The 26110-nt window shown below is 47.9% G+C and overlaps 1 protein-coding gene across 4 annotated transcripts; it reads right to left on the reverse strand.

The window, feature by feature from the left end:
• Window positions 1-6996: 6996 nt before the first annotated feature.
• Window positions 6997-25902, reverse strand: F2R (coagulation factor II thrombin receptor). 4 transcript variants are annotated; one of them, XM_038532510.1, is made up of 4 exons: window positions 23756-23872; window positions 15738-15856; window positions 10343-10418; window positions 6997-10192 (listed from the first exon to the last, which is right to left on the reverse strand). In XM_038532510.1, the coding sequence occupies exon 4, from the start codon at window positions 9909-9911 to the stop codon at window positions 8997-8999; it is 915 nt and encodes a 304-aa protein (XP_038388438.1). In that variant the 5' UTR covers window positions 9912-10192; window positions 10343-10418; window positions 15738-15856; window positions 23756-23872; the 3' UTR covers window positions 6997-8996. The 4 variants fall into 4 exon arrangements, with proteins under 4 accessions (XP_038388438.1, XP_038388437.1, XP_038388439.1 ...); XM_038532509.1 differs by lacking the exon at window positions 10343-10418; XM_038532511.1 differs by lacking the exons at window positions 10343-10418; window positions 15738-15856; window positions 23756-23872 and adding an exon at window positions 25820-25902.
• Window positions 25903-26110: the final 208 nt, after the last annotated feature.

Raw genomic sequence — 26110 nt, forward strand, 5'->3', positions numbered from 1 at the left:
TCCCACGTCGGGCTCCCTGCAAGGAGCCTGCTTCTCCTTCTACCTGTGTCTTGGCCTCTCTGTGTCTCTCATGAATAAATAAATAAACTCTAAAAAAATAGAGTCTGGCTGGTTAAAGACATTTTTATGTTTTTAAGTTTTGAAGAATTCCAAGGTTCCACAGTTAATTTTGGAATAATCTTGAAAGTGCTGAACATGGGTGTGAAAATCAGAATTTTCTAACATTTTTATCCTCTGCTTGAATAAAAATATTGAGGCATGAAGTACTAATTATGGTGAGGAGATGCTCAAGAGTCTGTTAAAAAATTATAGCAGGCCAGGGATCCCTGGGTGGTTTAGCAGTCTAGTGCCGCCTTTGGCCCAGGGCATGATCCTGGAGACCTGGGATCAAGTCCCACGTTGGGCTCCCTGCATGGAGCCTGCTTCTCTCTCTGCCTCTGTATCTCTCATGAATAAATAAATAAAATCTTAAAAAAAAAAATTACAGCAGGCATAGCACCACATACCTTTGCACTTTGGGAAGAGAAGAATGTGGTAAGAGAGGCTTTTGTTTTCCTATTTGTTTGATTATTTAATGTTTGTTTTTTTTTTTAATATCATTGCTTTTTGTTAGAGAAGTTGTATCTAGTCAGGAAAATGGTAGGAAATACATTAAAAGGAAAAAGTAGTTCCACTCTCCAAACACAAGTTTAAATAGATTGGCATATTTCCCATTAGCCTTTGTTAATAGATCCCACACAGGCCTATTTTTTTTCTTCCATATTGTTGGTTTCATACTGTATATACATCATTGCATTTCGCTTTTTAAAAAATTAAATATTATAGGCACTTCTCAGTTATATGCACACCATACATGCCTTTTAAATGGGTGTGATCCTCTTCAGAGAAGTAGTGCTTGAGGGTTGAACATCTAGACGGTTTCCAGGCTTTTACTAATATGTAAATAAGGATGTTATTAAAAACTAGAAATTTATTGTCTCTTTTTTGTTGTTGTTGTTACTTAAAATGATCTCTTGAGGATTGATTTCCAAAAGTCATGCAACTGGATCCAAGGTTATGGACATCTTAGGGGTGAGACATTTTGTCAAATTGTTTTCCTAAAGCATGCCTACCAGCTTTCTCTTACTCTCGTTGTTTTTTCAATTTTTTAAAAAAAGACATCTATTTATTTGAGAGAGAGCAAGCAAGCATGCAGGGGTGGGGGTCAGAGGAAGTAGACTGAAAGGGAGAGAAAGTCTCAAGGAGACTCTGGGGTGAGTGAGGAGCCAGACGTGGGGCTCGATCTCACAACCCTGAGATCACGACCTGAGCTGAAACTAAGAATCCCATGCTTAACTGACTGGGCCACCCAGACACCCGTATTTGCTGGTTTTTATATTTTCTTTCTTGCCTTCCTTCTGTAGGAACCTGCTTGTAGCCATCCTAGAAAAAAAACAAAAACAAAAACCCGTTGCTAATTAGGCAGGAGCCAGGGCCAGCTTGTGTTAAATTGCAGATAAATGATTATTGCCAAGTACCACATTTTTTCATATAGTTTTTTTTTTTTTTAAGATTTTATTTATTTATTCATGAGAGACACAGAGAGGGAGAGAGAGAGAGGCAGAGACACAGGCAGAGGGAGGAGCTGGCTCCATGCAGGGAGCCCGACACGGGACTCGATCCCGTGTCTCCGGGATCATGCCCTGGGCCGAAGGCGGCACTGAACCTCTGGGCCACCTGCGCTGCCCTCATATAGTTCTTCTTTAACTATTTAGTAGTTTTTTCATCCTTGTAAAAGGGCTTCCAGGATAAAGAATTTGCCCCAGAATTTATGGTGCATGCATGTGCTGCAAACGCAGGTTCCTAGAATCGACCCAACACTGTTTTCTCGCAGGCACGGTGGAGTCACACATCCCTTCAGGGTGACCCATGGGCTGACTCATTTGCCTTAGGGTTTCCATAGCTGCTCATCCCTGCACCACCAAGGCTGAAGCTCCTGGTGCTGACGAGTATCCCCAGGATGTCCCTGAAGTCACAATTCTTTGGCCAGACCCAGAAACAAGAAACAGCTGTGCTTTCCGGTAACCAGGCCCTGTTGCTATCTGCTGGGTGTTATCTGTACAAACAGGGGTGGGGAGCCGCCACTGTAAATCCCCAGCCTCCTGTGAATTAGTTCTATGTATGAGATTAGAACCTTTTAAGCTATCTCTCCCCCTAGAAAAGAACCCAAGAGTGGGGGGAAAAATACAGCAAGATAGATATCACCTAAAACAAACTTGATTAAGCACCTAAGTTACATTAAAAATTGCCCCAATTTTACCACAATTAAAACTAATGCCTCAGAAAATGATTTTAAGGATATGAGAATTGAATTTTTTGAGTGCTTGGACCTTAAACGTGGCCACTTTTGTCCCAGGGCCATCTTTTAGGGCCCTGGCACTCCAAGTGTGGTCTGAGGAACCGCCATGTCAACATCCATGTCAACATCACCTGGGAACTGGTTAGACATGCAGACCCCACCCCATGTTGACTGTAGTTAGGAAGATCCCCGGATAATTTGAATGCATGTTAAATTTGAGAAGCATTTTTTTTCAGTGTAAGCTCTATGCTCAATGTGGGGTTTGAACTCATGACTCTGAGATCGAGTCACATGCTCTACGATTGAGCCGGCCGGGCGCCCCAAGAAGCACTCCTTAAAGCAGTGCTGTGAACTCTGGCTTACACGTTAGACTCTCCAAGGGAGCCTGAAAACAACATGTCCAGGCCCCACCCCAAAGATTCTGACTCATAGTGGTTGAGAGTGGGGACTGGACACTGGAAATGTTTAGCAGATCTACAGTGACTCTGTGTGTAGCCAGGGATGAGAACTGACCTAAAGTTCCCGAAACTTCCTTCTAACAAGGCAGAGTTGCTATAAGATCTGAGGTCTTCAAGTTCCATGCTTCTTAATGAAGTATTCTATATTATGATTGAATCTAAAACCTGGTTAACTCCCGGAAGACAGGAATACATTAAAAAATATTTTTTAACATCATGTAGACTAGTTTCAAGAGCAATTATATATCTTGGGATAAGAAACAAAACAACTAAAACACACAGAACAATTTAGGTCTTTTTTTTTTTTTTTCCCATAAGTAAGCCCAGGCTCACTGTGGGATTTGAACTCGAGACCCTGAGATCAAGAGTCTCTACCAGTAGAGCCAGCCAGTTCATCCCAGGGTCTTAATTTTTTTTTTTTTTTAAGATTTATTTATATTTGAGAGAGATAGAACGCCCGTAAGAGAACACGAGTACAGGTAGGCTGAGAGAGAGGGAATTCTCTAGCAGCATGATTCCTTAATCCTGACCTGAGCTAAAATCAAGAGTTGGACACCTAACCAAGAGCCTCCCAGGCACACCCCAGGGTCTTATACCATTTTTTTTTTTTAAGAATTTATTTATTGAGACATAGGCAGAGGGAGAAGCAGGCTCCCCCTGGGGAGCCTGATGCAAGACTCAAACTGAGGACCCCAGGATCATGACCTGAGCCGAAGGCAGAGGCTCAACCACTGAGCCACCCAGGCGCTCCGGGTCTTCTTAAATGCATCAGAATATTGGCTATCCCACCCTCCATCATGTTCTCACTTCCCTGCATGGGTCACGCAGCAGCATGCTAAAAAGTCCCAATACTGTGGTCATTAAAATGAGCAAAATAGGCCTACTGGCCCTGCTACCACCTGATGTCTTCAGGCTATAAATGCAGCTTTCCAAGGGATCTCCACAGGGCCTCCTGAGTCATTTCCTGAAGTGATGAGCATACAGCCAGCTGGCTAAAAGCTACTGTGTTATCTGAATCCCAAGATGCTGTTGAATCTGACCTCTGGTTTTCTGTTTCCAGAAGACCAGCATGCAGTCAACAGTCCACACGACAAGAAGTGTGGAGGCTGACGTTCACTTTAGTGAGGCTGCTGGGGGGAGTTCACAGTAGCTGGCTGTAAAACAGGACTCCCACAATGCTTGCCAACTTTGAAGCCACACTGGACCTGCTTGAATCGGTTGCTCTTGCTTCAAGGTACTGATCCTTTCAGCTGTGAGGCTGCCAGAAACTCAGTGGAGCCAGAGCCAAGTGTTTACCCTTAGAACTGCTTTTTAATTATGACTGATTCCTACGTCTTCTGGAAGGCAATAAAGTTGGGAAATCTTGCCTAAGAGCAGGACAAGGCTGAGGACACCTTAATGCACTGAAAAATTATTGAGGACCCTAAAGATTTTTCATTTATGTAGATTATATGCAGTGGTGTGCTGGAGTCAGCTTGTATCAGAATTCAATATTCAGGAATTTTGTTCTTTTTTTTAAAAATATTTTATTTATTTATTCATGAGAAACACAGAGAGAGAGGCAGAGACACAGGCAGAGGGAGAAGCAGGCTCCCTGCAGGGACCCTGATGTGGGACTCAATCTTGGGACCTTGGGATCACATCCTGCGCCGAAGGTAGACGCTCAAGTACTGAGCTACCAGGCACCCCTCAATATTCAGGAATTTCTCAAGCCAACTGTTGAACCATTGAAAACTTGAAATTGGCAGCCAAGAAGGGTGTTTACACTATGGAAATTGGCAAATGCTATGTATTGGGGCTCTTTTCTTTTTCTCTGGAGATCAACAGCAAACCACACCGATTGTATCCACCAACATTTACCATATTAGACATTAAAATGGAGAACTTTAGAAAATATTTTTCACTTAATAAATCTATGACACGTTAACAGAAATACTATATTCTTTTCACAAAAAATTTTTCTTCCCCAAATAATGATTTCTTGAGGACAGTTGCACTGTTTTCTGTCTTTGCACACTTCTTTAATGGCTGGCTTTGATGGAAGACGGTCAGATTTTCGTGTCTCCTCCTACGTTCCCTCTGTTGTGATATCCCGTCGTGCAGTCACTGGAAAACTCAACTGCATGGTCATGAAAGAATCAGACCGAGGAAAAGCAAATGACACAGTAGTGCTAAGAGAGCTGTGATGTCATACATCTTTCAGAAAGGCCTCAAAGACTCAGAATCCCTGCACTGGAGCATTTCTTCTTTGTTCACACTGCGGCCTGCTTAACCACTTCCTGCACCAGGCACAACTAGGCTTATCCTGAGCTCAGTTACTCTCCACACATACCTCTGGTCTAGTAATTTTGAAAGGAAGAGCCACACGGTGATGCCATTTCTGCCAGGAAATCACTGTTGTGGCTGTTTTCCCCTTCATTTTTGCTAGGTCACCTTGAAGATTAGTTTCTGGTAGAGGGTCCAGGCCTCACACACTTAAAAACCTCGTTCAAAGGGCAGCCCCGGTGGCACAGCAGTTTGGCGCTGCCTGCACCCAGGATCGAGTCCCACATCGGGCTCCCTGAATGGAGCCTGCGTCTCCCTCTCCCTCTGCCTGTGTCTCTGCCTCTCTCTCTGTGTCTATGAATAAATAAATAAAATCTTAAAAAAAAAAAAACAACTTCGTTCATAAACACCGCTTAACTTTGTCCACTTGCTCTTAGGGCTTAAACCTTCCTGAAGGATATGCCAATTTTTCTCCATTTCTTACATTTATAAGAATAACCTAAAATTTTCCACATTTGTATTCAATAGCCAAATATCCTATTTCCTTAAAAATCCTATTTTTGATGTGGTAGGAAAAGACAAACTATTGTGTGTTAAGAAAATTCAAGTGTGTGTGTGTGTTTTAAGATTTTACTTATTTATTTGGCAGCGAGGGGGAGCGCCAGCAGGGGCACAACAGGCAGAGGGGGCAGGGAAGCAGGCTCCCCAGAGCTCGGAGCCAGAGGTCGGAGGTCGGAGGTCGGAGGTCGGGCCCCACCCCAGCGCCTCAGGGCATGGCCCGGGTCCAAGGCAGACGCTTAACCTACTGAGCCACCTCGGCGCCCCTCAAGTGTGTGTATTTAACTTCAAACATATTTTGAAAAATCACAGTAAAAGGGTTAAAGGTCACTTTCTGGTTAGGGCAGGGGTCCCATTTCTGGTGGCCACTGGTGGGGCCTATTTCAATATATCCAGGCCTGAAACATTTACCGAGCGTCCAGGCCTCAGAAACTTAAGCTTGTGTATTAACTTAAAAATTCTGTTGACTGAATAATTCTTCAGCTGAAAAATGTTCTTGTTGATTATGGATATAGAAATATGTTTATTATAATGTTTCTTACTGGGACGCCCGGGTGGCTTAGTGGTTGATAGCCCGCCTTCAGCCCAGGGTGTGACCCCGGGTCCCGGGATCAAGTCCCCTGTCGGGCTCCCAGCATGGAGCCTGCTTCTCCCTCTGCCTGTGTCTCATGAATAAATAAATAACATCTTAAAAAAAAGTGTTTCTTACTGATCTTCAACTCTCAGAGGTGCTAATCATTCTGTGTTTAATTCCCTCCCCTGCCCCTGCCTTTGCCCCAGGGAGCACTAGATGGTAAGGGCTGTCCCTCGAAGGGCAGTCCTTGGGGTTTCATCATAGCCTCCTGGCTCGAACAGGTAATTTTTCTCTCTTTCTTAGGAAAGAAACGTAGACTGTTCCTGATGCCTACAGCCCAGGAATCTGAACATATTCTCAATGACACAACTTTCAATTTTCTTAAGAATGTATAAAAAAAAAAAAAAGCACAGAAAGCTTGTCACCCAACTCCTTTGTTTTTCCAGCTCTATTCCCAAGAGGCAGACCTTCACGGACTAAGTCACCAGGTTCCCTTGACCTCTGAGTTTGGGTTAAGACCAAAAGCAAGACCAGGACACACCAGTGAGAGGTCAGAGGGTTGAAGCACAGGTCGGAGTAACCCCTCGTCTACCCCTTCGGGCCTGGGGTGATAACGGTCCCCCGGATTGCCAGTCCTTGCTGTGCTTCAGCAGCCACCACTAGCTCCACAGATGTCCCTGTGGGCATCTCTGTGCATCGCCTCTTCATGAAACACCTTCAGCTAAACCCTAAGACCTGGCCTTCCTGCCCGCAGCCCTGATAGATACAGTCTATTTATTTATTCCAAATTTATTCCAAACAGATACCAAGCAAACTTTCATGTTTATTAATATAGGTTACATATATATTTTAAAAAGAGATAACATAAAAACAATGACATAATGTAAGTACAGACTGATAACAGAGTAATGATAGTCATATTAGGTCAGAGGTATTTTAACATTTCAGATTGAATAAACAAATCTCCACTGAGTTGGGTAAGATACAGTAACTAAATTAATAAAATCAATGCTAAAAAAATAAAGTCAATGCTAGCTTCTACTTACATTATGTTATTCTATTTAATTATTCCATGGCATTTGGAAATTGTTTGCTCTTTTAAATAGGTTAAACATCTGCCTTGCAACTTTTCATTTTTGTTTAAAAGGCCAACACTGCTTCATTAGGAAAAGATTACATATTTCAACTTAATTTTTAAATTATTTTCTGTACTTAATACTAATCATGGGGTTAAAAAATGCCTTTAAAATCATCTCACTAACTTAAAAAAAGTGAATGGAAAATGTAGAATAATTTTCCTATATTTCAAAGTCTGTTTCATTTTCTTCTGCTCTGTCTCATCAAAATGGCATCATTGATTATTCTACAAAAATCTGATTAAATTTATTGAAAGCATTTATAAATAAATCATGTCCAATTAATGCAGACCAGAGGACTTTTTTTTTTTTTTTTTTTTTTTCAGAGGACTTGTTTTTAAGAATATGCTTCCTGTGTTGTGTTATGTTTTCATCTCAAGTTAGAACCACAGGAAATAATAATCCAAATGTTCAGTGTTCTTCAACTGACAATCTTTGCTTGTATGAAACGTGTACGGTGACATCTAGCTAAAAGAACTCTACAGAAGGACATGTTTTATTTATTATACACATACCACACTCTGTATTGGTCTAATTTGTTTTCCTTGTGGGCAGGTCTCCGTTTTACCCAACTCTATATGCCCAGCACCCATCATTGCGCCCGGAGCACAGAACGTGTGTTCATGTTGGCTCTGTGAGTGTTTCCATCTGAGAGTGGTCCTGGTGGGATAACTGCTGGAAGCAAAGGTGCCTTCTTTCTCTGCTCTTAAAATGGGCAGGAAAGTCGTTTATATTCATTATCTCCTGGGATAGCACAACCTACTTTGCCAATTTATAATACACAAGACAGTTCACAGCCACCCCTGGAGGGAACGTCAGGAGGAGAGCGCAGCTGTGGTGGTCCCAGTGCTGAACTCTGGCAGGCTCAGCTGGGGGGTTCCTGGCCAGCCCATGCCTGAAACGACCCTGCTTTGCATCTACTGCGTGGAGACCTCCACCTGGGGGCAGATTACTTTGAAAGCCAACCTAAGGCCACTTGTGGACCTACGCTCATTCTTGGTTTACATACACAGAGTGCAAAATATCAAACATGCCACCCATATCATTTGTTTTCATAATTTAAAGAATTCAAACCTTGATATGTTTAAAATGAAGAACAGTAGAACTTCCTCTACACACAGATAGTACTACTAAGTCTTATCCCTTAATAAGTTAAACTTTGCTGTCGAGCAATTGCAAGATACACTTTTTTGCAAAAGCTCCGTAAGTCCGAACCATAGGGTCCCTCCCTATAGATGAACATCTTCAGATGTTCTGGGCTAAACTCCAGCAACCTAAATATCTCTTTCCTTATCTCTGGTGGAAAAAAGAGAGGGTTTCAAGTGTCTATTCTACACTGCATTACAAATGATGTAAGTATGTGTGCACACACCTATCCACATCCACGCATATGTATGTAGTAAGTCTCCTAAATGCATGAGAAGAGGACATTCCGTTATTATCGTGGCACTGGCGATACTCTCTCGCAATGACACTGTTTTCTATTCTTGTTATCTTTTCCAGTAACTAACAAATACACACGATTAACGGCTCTCACGAGAAAGAAGCATGTGAATCATATATTTGTTGTTTTTGATCGTAAATACCTTTTTGGCAGGGACTGATACAATCCTCAGGCTGCTCACTATTTTAACGTTTTCTTTTTAACTCACCAACAGTCCCCTTTCCTAAGTTAAAAGCTTTTTGTATATGCTGTTATTCAGGTTACTAGAGCAGGTGTCCATCTTACTTGCCATCAGCTGACCACTGCTGTTGTAACTGCTGGGATCGGAACCCTCCTTGCAGCATAAGATGCCGTAGAGGTGCTTCTGGCACTCGGAAGAAGCATAGTAGTAAATCAAGGGATCGAGGCAACAGCTTATGCTGCTGACACAGACACACAGGAGGTAGGCAAAGTAGGCAGCCTCTGTCACGGAATCTTGAGAGAGGAATGAGTAATGCAGAATCAGGAGGACATTTGTGGGTCCGAAGCAAATGATGAAAATGCAGAAGACAGCGAGGGACAAGAACAAAGCCCGGGATTTCTTGCTCCGGTTGGCAACCGTGGAGGAGCTCAGACACCGGATGATGGACACGTAACAGATGGTGGAAATGATCAGGGGCACAAAAAAGAAGACAGCAGAGAAGGATGAGAAGTAATACGCATAATAGCCTTCGAGCAGGGTTTCATTGAGCACGTCATGGCAGGTGGTTATGTTGAGCCCCGGCACCTGGGTGGTCTGCTCCTTGAGGAGCAGAGGCACCACCCCCGCGATGGCCATGGCCCAGATGGCCAGACAAGTGAAGGACGCCCTTCCCAGGGTACGCCAGGAGAGGGACTGGATGGGGTACACGACGGCCAAGAACCGGTCAACGCTGATGACCGTCATGAGCATGATGGAGGCGTACATGTTACAGTAGAAGGCGGCGGTGACAAAGCGACACAGTTCAGAACCAAATTTCCAATCACTGCCAGAAAAGTAATAGCTGATCTTGAAGGGGAGCACTGACGCGAAGAGCACATCTGCCGCAGCCAGATGTAACATGTACACCACAGCGGGCTTCTTGATCTTCATCTTCCAGATAAACACGAGGATGGCCATGATATTCAGAGGAAGGCTTACTGCAAACACACCAGTGTAGACAGAGGGGATAAAGAGTGTCAGCCAGGAGCTGGTCAGATATCCCGAGGCATCCTCCGAGATAGACACAGGGGGCAGTTTTTGAAGAGGACGGCTTTTATTGATGGAGCTTAATCTGACTTCAGGAAACTCGCTTTCATTTTTCTCCTCATCATCCTCCAGTGGGAATGGTTCAAATCCATCATTGGTATTCTTGAGAAAAAATGACCGGGGATCCACAGTAGCATTGGTTGCTTTTGATACTTAAAAAAACAAAAAAAAAAAAAAAAAGAAAGAACAATTAAAAAGGCAAAAAGACAAACAGAATACATTTTACTTTTATTTTTTGTGCTCTTACTAGGAGAGTGGGTAGGTAAAGAGCAAGTAATGCATAAATGGACTGCAGACCTTACCAGGGAATTGGCTAACTCAAATACTCAGAAGGACAGAGGCAAATGCACCCTGAAGACGTCAGGAAAGGCTCAGTACCTGACATGAAGGGAAAAAAAAGCAGTGACTTCGTTTCCATACTAGCCACCATCTCTAAACAAATCCCTCCCAGGCTCTAGACTTTGCTTTCCTTCATAGGCCTTCACGTGTACATTTTCACCATTTAGTTTGCAGACATCCCTAGAAACCCACTGTTCCTGATGCAAACATCTGACAGAAACGGGAGGACTTCTTAGGTTTTGGGGCTTGAGGCAAATTCAGAGAAAGACCAAAGGCTCTAATTTCCATGGCCACCGTCCATGTGACAGTAGTTTTCCTGTACTACCTTTAGTTTGTTTACACAGTAGGATGTCCCAAATCTCTCATCACATTTGGACCCAGCAACAGCTCCTCGGGTTATCCCCTAATACAACTGCAAGGTGCACACCACTCTAGTCATCTTCCTGTCTCCTTCCTGAGCAGGTCCATGGATAGCAGATGTTCTAGGCCGGTGGCCTTCCTTAGCTCAGTTCCAGGATGCTACACGCACCAAGGCAGATGCCAGGCCAATGAGGCTTTCCTGAGTGTCAACCAGAAGTCAGAATAAAGGCTCAGTTGCAAACTTCCTCCTTTTATCATCCTCTTCCACCAAAAGCATCCATTTAAAATGTTCATCAGAGAAAGGCAACACTTAGCTGCTGTAACTCAACCAGCTTTTCCTTCTGAGGAGCTTTTGCTAAAGTTCTGCGATTGAGGAAAGTTGGGCAAAGAGCTGGCAGGTCCTGCGAAGCTGAGGACCAGGGAGAGGAAGCACAGAAGAGTGAAGCCTCCGTCACCGAGCGTCTACCACAAGCTCTGGACATGCAGGTCACTTAGAAGTGACATCAGAGGATTTAAAATCTGGCTAGAAATTGCTCAAGTACAGTGGATTTTCAAACCTTTGGTCTTACTTTTCATTGGTGGACCCTTTGTGCAAACAAAAGTTTACACAGAGAGGAATAATGCCGTAAAAGACAGTGATCTAGTTCTGGAATGGCTCTGTAGGGTCACTGGAACCAATCACCCCTTAGATAGAAATGAAAAACCCTTAACTCTTTTCCTCCTCCAAATCAATGACCTGAAGGCACTCAAGTTCCTAAGGTGCTGCTGGGTAGAGGAGAAATGAATATTGAAAGAAAGGATGGCACCTGGTGACATTCTCGTTTTCTTGACTTTCATAGTTAGCTTGAGAGAAGGCCAAAGCCACAAAGGATGACTAAAACTAGATAGAAAGCCCACAGTTTCCGGCCTGAAGAACCAGAGGGTAGAGTTCAGGGCAACCGTAGTCACTGGAAAGTGAGGAGAGGAATAAAGTTAGAGAAGGGAGCCAGTTCTAAATTCCAATGTGAATTTGCCCCAGGCTCTGACTGACTCTGGAACCATGCACCGCTAAGGGACGACCCAAAGCAGCTCTGCTAAAGACAGAAGAAGCAAAGTGATATTTTGCTCAAGATGGTGAATGTGCAGTTTGAGTCCAACCAAATTAATTGCCTGCTAAAGCTAAAAACCAAAATCTTTTGGAGAAATAAAACAAAATCCTGAGTCTTTACAGTATGGCAATGTCCGAGGTACAATCTCAAATCATTTGATACCCAAAGAAACACAAATTAGAAAACAAACTGAGGGGTACTGGAGGGGAGGGGAGTGGGGGAATGGGGTAACTGGGTGATGGTCATTAAGGAGGGCAGGTGATGTGATGAGCACTGGGTGTTATATAACTCATAAATTGTTGAATACTACATCTGAGACTAATGATGTACTATATGTTGGCTAACTGAATTTCTTCTTTCTTTTTCTTTTTGGCTAATTGAATTTAAATAATAATAATAATAATAATAATAAATAATGCCGGAAAATTATGACTTAGTCTCAAGAAAAAAATGATAAGCAGTGGAAACCAATCTTAAGATGGCCCAGATATTGGATTTAGCAAATAAGGATTTTAAAGGATGTGTTGCAATGAAGTAAAGGGAAATATCTATTGAAATGGGAAAAAAAAAAAAAAAACTATCAGCAAAGAAACCAACCAATGGAAATTCTAGAACTAGAAAGTAACATACAATAAAATGGCATCTATTTCCAAAATAAGGAGCAAAGCTAGAGTCGAACAGGACCTGGTGGTGAAAGGTGGAAATGAGACTCTCTTAGCAAGGTCATGGCTGGGCCCCTGAAGGTGAAGGGGTGGCCTGGCAGGAGATCTGTCACAGGGAAGGCCAAGTGTCTCCAGTGATGAGCTTCTGAGAAAACAGATAGGTCTAGATTGTTCCTCAAGGGTAAGAAACCATTACTATTAATCTCTGAATCTCCAGTGCCCTGCACATGGTAAGAGTTCCTTAAATTGGCTTTTATTACTTTGTTTTGTTTTATTTTATTTTATTTTTTTATTACTTTTTAAAAAATATTATATTTATTTGAGAGAGAGAAAGAGAGAAAGTGAGCACCAGCGATGGTGGGGGCAGGGAATAGGGAGAAGCAGACTCCCCGCTGAGCTGGGAACCCTACACGGGGCTCGATCCCAGGACCCTGAGATCATGACCTGCGCCAAAGGCAGACACCCAACCAACTGAGCCGCCCAGGTGCCCTGTAAGCTGGCTTTTAGTCACAGATTTGCATTCTAACATTGGCTCTGCCAGAAGTCACTTAACGCCCTGGAACTCCGTCTCAGAATCCTTGAAGTGGGATTCCAACACCTGTCTGACCTACAAATCTGGCATCCAGGTGGATCCCTTGTGAAGTAGGGCATGTGCTTCCTTTGTAAACTCTACAAATTAATCAATGGAGGAAATGAATATTATTCTTCTCCTTTCACTTCAGTGCAACTTGCTTTTAGATTCAATTATTTGCTTACTCTCATTTATTTTAAATTAAAATGGAATCTGTGCTCCTCCTTCCCTCCTGTTCAGCAATGTTTAGTTTTTCAGTATGATGAGGAACACGAACAGGTTGCAAAGTAGAGAGCCCAGCATTCCAGAGCTGTATATCCAATTTCAAATTGACAGCCATTTCCAGAAGGATACCTTTCTTCCTTTGTGATGCGTCTTACTCTGAGTGCATCCTGACCCATTGGCATGGAGGCCCCTGTGGGATGGGGGGCTGTCTCCCAGGCCATAATGAGTGTGTGGGGAGCTGAAAGAAAAGAATGAATGGGTTCTGGCATTTTAATACCACAAAGGTCAGTGTCCTATAAATGCTGACCCAGAAGAACCTGAAGGTCACACAGTTTTCCTCTGCAGTTTGTACCCTGGCTAGATGAAGGACTTCTGTCACTGGTGGAGGGAAAGGGGTATACACACAGGTGTGCCGAAACAGGTAGGAATCCAGGCATTACCTGGAGGAACAATACAGTTTGAAAACTACTCAACACTCATACCTAAGCCTCTTAGATACTATCACTTCGTTTGAAAATAAAACTGTCAATGGATTTTACTCTCCATTTAGTACTTTGGTATTAAGTATTTGTCTTAAAAAATGTCTTCCTGGGGCACCTGGGTGGTGCAGTGATGGAGCGTCTGCCTTCAGCTCACATCATGATCCTGGGGTCCTGCGAGCGACTCCCATATCCGGCTCCCTGGAGGGAGCCTGCTTCTCCCTCTGCCTCTGTCTCTGTGTCTCTCATGAACAGATAAATAAAATATTTTTTAAAAATGTCTTCCCTGGCTAGGCCTTTTTAGACAGCACAGTGTTTATAACAGAAACATTATACCCACTGAAACAGGAAATTTTATAGGATGCAACCCAGGAAGAATGCATAATTCCTCGATTAAATATCATTACCTTAGGTAATGATATCATTACCTTGCTCCTATAGGTTTGATATTTTGGCTTTTACGGAATTAAAAAATGTCAGCCAAAAAATTAAAAAAACAAAATTTAACTATCTACCAGGATCAAAGAAATAAACAAAACCAATTCCAAGTAACCAGACATACCCCCTTAGGCTGCCATTCAAGTTTAAGTATATCCCATTTCCTCCCATCCTGGCACAGCTCACAGGTCAAGGAGAAAGAGCTGTCACCGAGCCAAAAGTTCAAAAGCTCTTGTAATTCATCAGCGGTTTTGTTGTTAAGCTATGGTTTCACATACAAAAAAAAAAAAAGCAGCTCAGGTCCTAATATCAGTTCTCATGCTTCTTGCAAAGTTTCTCTCAATTTAGGTTTCTCTTAAATGGTTCTAGAGTAGTTTTGTGATCCAGTATAGCACACAGCTAAATGCTTCAAGATGGACTCTCTAACTGGAGAATTTTAAAAATTAGAAAGTCAGGCAATGCTTCTCCTATCTTTGATGAGATCTGGCCTGGAAGCTGAGTGGTGACTAGATGCGTTATCAAAATCTCATGCGATCCTGGGATTTATTTCATGCCAGTCCTCCGAGGCACCAGCCTTGGTTCTGACTCAGGGCTCTCCCCTACAAGGCTTACAAATTAAAGCAGAAGACCCAGGACCTTGCCCACATTCCCACACAGAGCAGAACAGCTGTTCCCTGCACTTATCCACAAGTGAATCAACACTACAGGCTACAGAGAAATAAGGAAGAGGATGATGGAAAATTAGTAGAAACCTATGAATTCCATCAAATGGAAAACAGCAGTATTATTGCAATATTCCACCGTCTCAAAAGCAAATGCACACCATTTTCTAATGCAAAGAACCAGTGTTTCCAGAAAGAAATGGCAGGTTCCAGATCCAGGGTAGGAAACCTGTAAGATGAGCTTTGAACATCTTTAAAGAATATTGGGGTCGGGTCAGAAAGACTCTGGAGTCAATCTGAAAGGTGTCCCAATGCCAAGGTGCAACAATTGATCACCAAAATAATGACAAAAGTGAATTAAAACATTTGAAACCTGCCACATATCTTAAGATCCATGAATTCATAATGATACTGAAAGGAAAATGATGCATTTCTGATCACCTTTGGAGGAGATTAGGGGGCCTGGTATGAAAACTGGTATATAAAAGCAAGATTGAAACATTTATCCTGCCTTTTCTGTATTTCAGGGAAATAGAACAGTCAGCGGCAGAAAGTTCTTCTTTATAAAATAATTCCAGCTCATAAACACAGAAACAATAACAGATTTAGGAAAGCATCATTTGGAAGCTCTTGGCTAAATAATGGACTGAGTCTGATCCCCAGTGGTCACTAAAACCACTAGGTGAAGAGGGATGGAAAATTTCATAACAGCTGGAGCAAGTGGACAATGCCTGAGTCCACTGAGTAAGCAATCTTAAGTTTACAAAAAACGGAGACAATCCTGAGATGCATCAGGAAGTACATGGCACCACTACTGACTCGGTCTTGCATAAAACCAAACCTACATGTGAACAGGCCTCCAGATGTACCTACCATGTGACCAAAAACACAAGGACAGATGGGCATGCTACAGGCCTTAAGTGAACATCCCTAGTGACGCAGCTGGCCAGATCCGGTGTGTGGGGGAGTCTCTACAGCAAATGACCCAGTTCCTGTGAGAAATAAACAGCCATGAGAAAGGAGGAGACAGGAAACAGTAACAGATGAAAAGAAATGTCAGAGACATACCAACCAGATGTAATGGTTGGTTTAACAAGGATCCTGATTTTAATAAAACAATTGTAAAAAGGCATTTATGAGACAGCAAAATTTGAATGCTGACTGAACAGAGTGCCCAATGTTAAGAAATTGGTATTCATATTTTAGGTGAGACAATGGTATTATAGTTATTTATTTATTTATTTAAAAAACATTTTACTCATTCATTTGACAGAGAGAGAGAGAGAGCGCGCACACAAGCAGGGAGAGTGGCAGAGGCAGCCTCTATAGTTATATATTTAAAAAAGAGTTCTTGGGGCACTTGGGTGACGCAGTCAGTTAAATGTCCAACCTCGGCTTGGGTCATGATCTTAGGGTCCTGGGATGGAGCTCTGCGTAGGGCTTTACACTGAGTGGGGAATCTGCTTGTTCCTCTCCCTCTGCTCCTACCCCTAACTCATGCTCTCAATCTCTCTCTCTTTTTTTTTTAGATTTTATTTATTTATTCACAGAGAGAGAGAGGCAGAGATACAGGCAGAAGGAGAAGCAGGCTCCATGCAGGGAGCCTGATGCAGGACTCGATCCTGGGACTGCAGGATCACACCCTGGGCCAAAGGCAGGCGCTTAACCACTAAGCCACCCAGGTGTCTCTCATGCTCTCTCTCAAATAAATAAAATCTTAAAAAAAAAAAAAAGAGTTCTTATCTGAGGATATATACCAATGTGTTTATGGATGAAATCATACATATGTCTGGGATTTGCCTTAAAATTGTCCATTTGGGAGTGAAGAAAACTGAGGTATAGATAAAACAAGATATGGGGAGTAATCATATAGTTCACTTTTATGTATGTTTGAAAATTTTCATAATACAAGGTAAAAAAAACCCAAATACTATATGCACATTTACTTGCTACTAAAAACTAAGGACAAAGGTTTTTGCTTTTGTTTTTCTATTGTCTCCGACTTGATAGGAAAAAAGTTTTTCAGTGTTTGTATGAACAGTTTTCGTTTCTTTGTTTTTGTTTGTTTGTTTTTTGGGAGAGAGAAAGATATAGCCAGCAGAAAGAGGAGCAGAGACGGAGAAAGAGAGAACCTCATGCAGGCTCCAGGCTCAATGCAGAGCCAGACTCAAGGCTTGATCTCAAGCCCTGAGATTGTGACCTGAGCCAAAATCAAGAGTCGGACGCTTAACCGACTGAGCCACCCAGGTGCTCCGTGAATACAGTTTTACATTTAATAAATTCATGTGATACCAGCTCCTCAAAGCCTTTTCTGGAATATGGAGGAATTGTTATGAAAAACACTTAACGTTTGTTGAACACCTACTATGTGCTATGTACTTCATACCATACTTCTTGTAACTCTAATGTTTCTTTTCTTTTCCTTCTTTTTTTTTTTTTAAGATTTTATTTATTTATTCATGACAGGCAGAGAGAGGCAGAGAGACAGGCAGAGGGAGAAGCAGGCTCCTCGCAGGGAGCCCGATGCAGGACTCCATCCCGGGGACCCAGGGTCACGACCTGAGCCGAAGGCAGACGCTCAACCACTGAGCCACCCAGGCGCCCTGTAACTCTAACATTTCTACAAGATAAGCATTATAATCCATTTTATGGCCAACATGCAGAGGCACAGACAAGCTAAATAACTAATCCAGAGTCACAGAATTTGTAAGTGGAGGGGGGCCAGGATTTGAACCTAGATTTTCCTGGCTCCAAAGCTCATACCCTTTGAACCACATCACATTACTCTGTCTCTTTAAAAAGACTGGAGATTCATGGCCTACTCCTGAAACAGTACAACTGTTTTCCTCTAATTCGTCTAGTCCTTGTAACTGCAGGTAGTACAGGACCACGTGAACGTCTAACTTAAGTTGATGATGCCCATGGCTATTGCTTGGGAATTCAGGGTCCTGCTGACCTTGGCTGCACACCAGTCACACGCTGACAACCTAGTCCTCACACACACATCAGCTGTAGTAGGGAGACATTCGAGGACAAAACAGAAAATTCTTTAAAACCGTTCAAAATGGGGCAGAAACGAGCAGTAAGTGAACAAAAGTTTCTGCTATGGGAGAACCAGAATTAAAGGTAGGAGAAGGTAAATCCTGACTCCAGGGTTAAGAAAAGGTGGCCTAGCATGGGAGGCTGTTCCCCTCCTACCCGCATCCCGGAGCAGGGGTGGGCTGAAGGCCTGGGGGAGCCAGCCTGGGGCAGCTGGGAGCAGGGGTCTGGGGAGCGTAGGGTCAAGACAAGCCGGAAATGGAGGCGCCGGTGCCCTCAGCTGGAACAGGCGCGGGAGGGCGGCTGAGGAGCCTGCAGGCCCGGCCTGGAGCCTTGGGGGGCGGCCCGACGTGTGGGTAGGAAGGACGCTAGCGGGCCACGCGGGAGCTATCCTGACCCCCGGCTTTTCCCAGTCTTGCAGCCTGTTTTGCACCAGAAGTCACAGGCCCTGAGCTCCGCGTCCTGGGGCTGTTGCTCTCGGAAACAAAAAGCTAAAATGAAAACTAGTTCACTCTAAAGGATGTTAATAATGATCAGCAATTCCTCCCAGTACCAAGCTGTCTCTGTCCCTAACCCCGCCCGCGTCCTACGTGGTCTGTAAATCTGAACTCAAACAAAGAAGATCCTGGTTGTGAGAGAAACTATTGCAAACGGCACTTCCTGGAAGGCAAGCTCTTCTTGTAAAGCGAAAAGGCGGCGTCAATTCCGCTAACGTGGGACAGCTTGCTGCATCTGCTACACTAGGTTTTCAGTGATGGTAGAGACTTGATAGGGTTATGACATCAACTTATAGGGTTTAACAAGCTTTTTTATTTTTTAAAAGATTTTATTTGTTCATGAGACACACACACACAGAGACAGAGAGGCAGAGGCACAGGCAGAGGGAGAAGCAGGCTCCATGCCGGGAGCCCGATATGGGACTTGATCCCAGGACTCCAGGACCACGTCCCTGGCCGAAGGCAGATGCTCAACGGCTGAGCCAGCCAGGCGTCCCATAACAAGCTTTTTAAAAAAAGAGAGTGGTGTAGAAAATACTGGCACGCACAGCACATGGTTGTACTCTTGTTTCAGATCTACAGGTACACAACTGCCCATGTATATTTATTGCAAACACACATGTCACAATGTAAAGTATACGTCTTACAGTTTTCTCTGTTGGTTAGCAAAAAAAAGGAAATACTGGAAAATACTGACAATACTATAATACCTGACTTTTAATTCACTATGGACTTGAAATAGATGATGTAATGTCCTTTCTTGAGTTAAATAAATTTCTTTCACATGCAAATTACAGGTTGTTCCTGTTATTTCAAAGGGTAGATTATTTTTTTATAAATTTATTTTTTATTGGTGTTCAATTTGCCAACATATAGAATAACACCCAGTGCTCATCCCATCAAGTGCCCCCCTCAGTGCCCATCACCCAGTCACCCCCACCCCCCACCCACCTCCTCTTGGGTAGATTGTTTTGAACATAAAAAGTGCCTAAAGGACTGTAAGTCCTCCTCCATGACAGAACTTCATTGGATGCCCTGGGACGAGGAGGAAGGCTGTGACTTCAGGGCTTTCTGCAAAACCCACACAAGGTCAGCGCAGAAGAGTGTTTGGAGGAAGTGGAAGCTCCTACCCAGAAAAAACAATCTGAGCGTAGAGAGAGAGCTCTTGCCCTGACAGTTTCAGGCTCAGGCAAGAGAGGGCAAAAGGCGGAATGAAAGAAATCTCAAACCAGAAAAATAGATGGAAAACTCTGAATGTTGAAACTGTGGAGCCCCCCAATAATCAGCACTAGGTAAAAAATAAGCCAATGCTGTGGTTCAATAATGACTCTTCCAGAGTGTTTTTTGAAGCATTCATAGCACAGGGGGCAGCCCGGCCCACACTCCTGAAAACTCTGAAAGAGGAGTCCTCAAGTGCCCAAGGGCACGTCTCATACGCAGCCAGGTGCCTGCGGCATGCAGAGGAGGTAACCTCACACAGGTCAACAAAGCAAATCTGTGGTTGTCAGAGACTGGGGGTCAAGTGCTTAAGGGGTACAGGGCTTGTTTTGGGGTGATGGAAATATTTTGGAATTAGACAGAGGTGGTGATTACACAATATTGTAAGTGCATCAAACTGTACACTTTACGATGGTTCATTTAATACTATGTAAGTTTTACACCATCTTAAAAATATAGGAAAGGAAGGAGTTCTGAGGGAAAAGAGGGATGTGTGTCGCAACAGAGGAGAGGAGGGGACTCCCCTGTCCTGTGGAACTCCACCCAGCCCAACCCCCCCCAGTTCCAGTGTGTGAGGGTGACAAGGACAGAGGTGAATGCCTGAGGGAGGGGAAGGGGTAGAAAGCGCAGGGGGACAGACAGGCCAGAAGCCTTTTGGAAGAGGAGCAACTTCAGAGCTGCTGAGAAAGTGCAAGTTAGGGTTCTAGCACACAGATCCACTCAGAATGAAGGGCAGAGAGATGCTGAATTAGAAAGATAGAGAGAGGGGAGGAAAGGCATCCAGCAGAGAGGACATGAGGTATTCCTGAGAAAGGGCCCCCTTCCCTCAAAACACTCTCTCACACAAAGGAAGGGCGGACCAATTTAAGGAGGAACCTACTATCTTCATTTGTCCTACAGAAGTCAAAGGCACCAGGGAATGAAAAAAATGAAAGAATGAGGGAGGGAGAGAGAAGAAATTCATTCAGACAGATACCAGAGTAGAGATGTACTTCTTGCTGTGTCATAAGCAATTTGGCTTTGGGCTTTATACAGGTTTCTGGTCTGCTTAGGGCCCAATCATGTCCTGTTTTGTGTCTTTTGTTTAGGCTTAGGACCACAGTCTCAGTAATAGCCAATTAATTAGCATATTCATGAGGAGGGATCCATTTATAGCCTGCCTTATCATGTGTTTGCAAAAGTAAATGGCAGGGTACAACCCAAGCATCAATGTTCACTGATCACCTCCATGTGCTAGGCCTGGGCTACAGATCAATGGGGTGCAGACTTTGCCCTCTAGGGGTTCTGGGGAGCATGGGAGAGTTACTCTTCTCTACTGCTGGGGGTCTGGATGGTTTCCTCTCTATCCAGGTGGATAGAGAAACCCTGTAATAAGGAAAGACAGGCCTATGGTCAAACAGGAGTTCCACTTCTTGCCAGACTTGTGACTTAACCATTTGAGACTGTTTACTTACATGTAAAATGGGGATACCACATACTCAAAAGATTGTTGAGAGGAATAAACAAGACAGTATACGTAAAATACCTAAAAAGGATGCTGATGTAGTAGGTGCTTGATATAGAGTGGCTGGGATTTTATTTATTTATTCATGAGAGACAGAGAGAGGGGCAGAGACACGGGCAGAGGGAGAATCAGGCTCCATGCGGGAAGCCTGATGCGGGACTTGATCCCGGGACCCCAGGATCCCAACCTGAGCCGAAGGCCAATGCTCAACCACTGAGCCACCCAGGTGTCCTAGAGTGGCTGTTTTTAATTAAATGTGAACATGTGGAGCGTAAGGGAGGGCATTTTGGCCAGAGGGCATGGCAGGGGGCAGAGGCCAGAGAAAGCCTAGCTCCCAGGAGGAGGGACTGGAGGGTAGGGCTGGGTGGAACATGGGTAATCTCACAGGTTACATAACAGAGGCGGCTGCGTAGAGGCTTGGGACCCATCCTGCAAGGGGAGGGGCACCTCCTTCTATGCTGAGTAAATGGGCTTGAGCCTGTGGGCAGCCGTGCAGCACGTGGCTTCTCCCAGCCAATCCCCTCTGCCACAGTATCAGCGATTCTTTTTTTTTTTTTTTTTAATTTATGATAGTCACACAGAGAGAGAGAGAGGCAGAGACACAGGCAGAGGGAGGAGCAGGCTCCATGCCCCGGGAGCCCGACGTGGGACTCGATCCCGGGTCTCCAGGATCACGCCCTGGGCCAAAGGCAGGCGCTAAACCGCTGCGCCACCCAGGGATCCCAGTATCAGCGATTCTTGAACCCTTCCATCCTTCATGCAGATCCTTATAAAATTGATAAGCGTCACCTCTTGGATGCTGGCCCTCTTTGATCTCACTTAAATTACCCAAGAGAAAGGGAAGTAAATTGGGTAATGAACTTACGAATTTCTCAATAAACATTTGCGGAGCAGACCCTGGTTCTAGACTTCCTGGGCATAAATGGAAGCCTATAATCTTGGCCGGGGAGATGAGATACCCACATAGTGACAGTGCAGCAAATGCCAAAACGAGCGGGTACAAAAGTCCCAAGAGCTTCAGGAAAGCTGAAACTGGTGGGCAGGGCCAGCCTGGAGAGCTTTCCAGGGCCTGGGGTCTTAGGCTTCCTCCCATCACGTAAAGTGCTGAGGGCAGATACCCTTTAGAACTGCCAGTGGGCCGTGATAAGACAAAGCAGACCTATTTTTAGTTGATCTTATGAGTGATTTCAACTCTAGAGACACTTATTTCCTGCACACAGGACCCCCTCCTCCATCTGGAGCTTTGCTATACTGTCTCTGAGTCCTGGTTTCAGGGGGATGCCCGCCAGCCTTAGCAGTGTTTTCTGAGAGGGGGAGACTCTCAGGTGATCCGAGTGCAAATGCCTCCGGGCCTCCGGGCCCAGGGCCTGCCCCCGAAGAGGACTCAGCTCCGGCTCTTTTTTTTTCTCTCACCCTCCTTTCTTCTTTCCCTCCCAAAGTGCTTCCAGAATCCAGTGTAGATAAGCTAGCCAATCTCTGTTCGGTTATCCGTCTACGCTAGCATGTCCAGCTTAGCGTGCCCCTTCTCAGTTCACAAGCAAGAAAGCTGAGCACAAACACTGTGGACTTCACCGTACTCCCCCACAGGCGCCAAGGTCTTGGGGGCCTTGAGGAAGGGTGACTTCAGGGGATCTGTGCCGGTATAAACTTATTCCTGACCTCACCATCCAAATCTCATACAACAATTTGTATTCTCAAGAGCTTGTCCCCAAATAAAAGTACAAAGTCACATCACAGAGCACATAACACCGTACAGTTCCCAGGACTCTGCAGGCGTCTTCAGACACCAGGAGACCGTGCGGATGTTCTCCGCAGCCCCCGGGGCTGCTGCAGAGCCGGCTCCTGCGTGGAGCTTGTGCTTTGCCCAAAAGCACCAGAGCAGAACTCAGTCTGATGGAGAGAAAACTCTACCTTTGTCACCTCTTATTCTTAATGCAACTACTCTAGTTCCAGTGTGAAAACGGCGTAAAGGACACACAATCTGTCACCAATAAGAAAAAGTACTATCACTATAAAGACATTGAAAAGTGTTTTCCCTTGGGTTCTGTTAAAAACCAGTTACCCGTTAAAAACAACTTTTTTTTTTTACCAGTTAAAAACAACTCCGTCCTGCTTTTTTTTGCGGGGGGGGGGGGGATTTGGAAAATACATGTACTTGGTCAGGTAGCCAGACACTTGGAGACACGCAGTGGGTGGGACTCGTGTCGGGGTGGGCAGCCCCCCTGGCAGCGGCCCGAAGGGCGGCAGTGAGACCCCAGGGCGCGAGGCGGCCGCCCCTGGGGACGCCCCCGGCCTCGGCGCGCTCGGGAGGCCGGGGCTGCTGCGGGCTCCCCGCCCGGCCTCCCCGCCCCCCCGGCTGCCGCCGCCGGTGCCCTTTGCTCTCCCCACGTGTAAAACGTGCAAGAAAAGCCATTTTCCAACAAAAGAAAACTTTATCGGGGACGCCTCTCCGCTGTGTATCGAACGCGCCAGGAGCGGCGGAGCGGCGTGGGCCGCGGTCTCCCCGGGGCGGTCCTGGCACGAGGGCCCGGAGGCGCAGGGCCGCGCGGCCGCGGAGCAAGGGCGCCCCGGACGGCAGCTCCCGCGGCCCAGGCAGGGCGCCCCCCGCCCCCCCCGCGGGGCCCGGCTCTCACCCGGCTGGCGGCCGCGGACGCGCGCGGACAGCAGGGGGCCGCACAGACCGAGTCCCGCGGCGACCAGCAGCAGCCTCCCCGGCCCCATTGTCCCGGCGCCGGCGCCCCTCGGCTCGGCTGCGCGCCCTCCCTGCGGCCGCGGGCTCCGACCGCCGCACACTGCGGGCCGCGGGGCGCTCCACGCGGGGCCGGGCACGCTCGGCGGGCGGCGGGCGGCGACTCTGCGGGCGGCCGGGCGGCGGCGGCTCCCCGAGGACGCGGGCGGCGGGGCGGGGCGGGGCGGGGCGGGGCGGGGCGCGGGGGCGGGGGCGGGGGCGGGGCGCGCGGAGCCCCGCGGCCGGAGCCGGGACGGACCCCGAGCCCCGCCGCCGCCCCGCCCCCGCGCCCCGCCCCCTCCCGGCGCGCCCCCCGCCCCCTCGCCCCTGCTCCACGCCCCCTGTCCCCCGTCTGCGCCCCCCGCCCCGCTCCCACCCGGCGCGCCCCCGCCCCCGCCCCCGCCCCCGCCCCCTCGCCCCTGCCGGGCGGGAGAATCCCAACGCGACCGTTTCCCTCCCGGCGCCCGTGGCCGGCGGAGCTCGGGGCCTCGGACGGGCTTCGGCGGCCGCTCGCGGCACCTCTGCGGCCCCGGGAGCACGGCCTCCGTGGCGGGGCTCCGCGCACCCAGGCGCCCCCGGCCCTTCCCGCCCGCCGCCCAGGCCGGGGGAGGCCAGCGGGAAGCTTCGAAGTGACTCGTGTTCTTTTCACTGTAGCGAGAGCGGACAGGCTGCGCCCTCCAGGGAGCAGGGCCGGGAGGAGGAGCCGCCCGAACGCGGAGGTCTCCGCTAGTCGGTGAAGCTTTGCCCCCGGGGGTCGCGCTGCTCCGCAGCGGGCGGGGATCCCGAGGGCGCCCCCCCGGCCCCGCCCCTCCCGCGGCGGCCGCCCCCGCCCCGCCCCCCGCAGCACCTGCGCGGCCTTCGCGGCCCCTCCCACGGCGGCCGCCCTCGGCTCCCCGCCCGGACCGCCGTCCCCCGGCCTCCCCCCTTCTCCCCACCCACCTCCCGCAGCACCTGCGCGGCCCCTCCCCCGCCCCTACCCTCGCTCCACGCACCCCCTGCTCCCCGCCCTCGGCCCCCCCCACCTCTGCTCCCCCCGCCCCCGGCCCCCCCACCTCTGCTCCCCCCCACCCCCCCGCGGCCCCTCCCCCGCCCCTACCCTCGCTCCACGCACCCCTGCTCCCCGCCCTGGGCGCCCCCACCTCTGCTCCCCCCGCCCCCCCCCCCGCGCGGCCCCTCCCTCGCCCCTACCCTCGCTCCACGCACCCCTGCTCCCACCCTCGGCCCCCCACCTCTGCTCCCCCCGCCCCCCCCCGCAGCACCTGCGCGGCCCCGTCCCCGCCCCTCGCTCCACGCCCCCCTGCTCCCCGCTCTCAGCCCCCTCACCTCTGCTCCCCCCGCCCCCCCGCAGCACCTGCGCGGCCCCTCCCTCGCCCCTACCCTCGCTCCACGCACCCCTGCTCCCCACCCTCGGGCCCCCCACCTCTGCTCCCCCCGCTCCCCCCGCAGCACCTGCGCGGCCCCGCCCCCGCCCCTCGCTCCACGCCCCCCTGCTCCCCGCCTTCGGCCCCCCCCACCTCTGCTCCCCCCGCCGCCCTCGCAGCACCTGCGCGGCCCCTCCCTCGCCCCTACCCTCGCTTCACGCACCCCTGCTCCCCACCCTCGGGCCCCCCACCTCTGCTCCCCCCGCCCCCCCCGCAGCACCTGCGCGGCCCCGACCCCGCCCCTCGCTCCACGCACCCCTGCTCCCCGCCTTCGGCCCCCTCACCTCTGCTCCCCCCGCCCCCCCCCCCCGCAGCACCTGCGCGGCCCCTCCCCCGCCCCTCGCTCCACGCCCCCCTGCTCCCCGCCTTCGGCACCCCCACCTCTGCTCCCCCCGCCCGCCCCCCGCAGCACCTGCGCGGCCCCTCCCCCTCCCCCGCCCCTCGCTACACGCCCCCTCCCCCCCCCTCCCCTCGCTCCGCTTCCCCGACCGCAGCGCCCGAGAGCGGACGCGAACCCCGACAGCATGCGTCGCCTCACTCCCTTGTACCTTTTCCTCGGTCCCAAAAATGCCATCGATTTTAAGACTCACTGAAATTCATATGCACAGAGCTGCTGCCGGACTGTGGCGGCCGTGGTCCTAAGACGTCTCCGATTCGGGATTGCTCAAACGTGAACAAAGACCAATTAGAATCAATGAAACAGTGTAGACTATGCGTGTAATCCTTAGGGCCGCCCGGGTGGCCCGCGGCTTAGTGCCTCCTCCTCCGGGCCTGATCCTGGGGTCCTGGGGTCGAGTCCCAGGTCTGGCTCCCCACAGGAGCCTACCTCTCCCTCGGCC

The sequence above is a fragment of the Canis lupus genome, chromosome 3, assembly GCF_011100685.1.
Source record: "Canis lupus familiaris isolate Mischka breed German Shepherd chromosome 3, alternate assembly UU_Cfam_GSD_1.0, whole genome shotgun sequence".
In the NCBI taxonomy this organism is placed as follows: Eukaryota; Metazoa; Chordata; class Mammalia; order Carnivora; family Canidae; genus Canis; species Canis lupus.

Excerpts from the sequence above, each read along its gene's own strand:
- F2R (XM_038532508.1), bottom strand. The coding sequence starts at position 23,843 with ATGGGGCCGGGGAGGCTGCTGCTGGTCGCCGCGGGACTCGGTCTGTGC. Across the intron at positions 10,193-23,755 it reads CGTCCGCGGCCGCCAGCCGG|TATCAAAAGCAACCAATGCT; the intron begins GTGAGAGCCGGG and ends TGTTTTTTTAAG.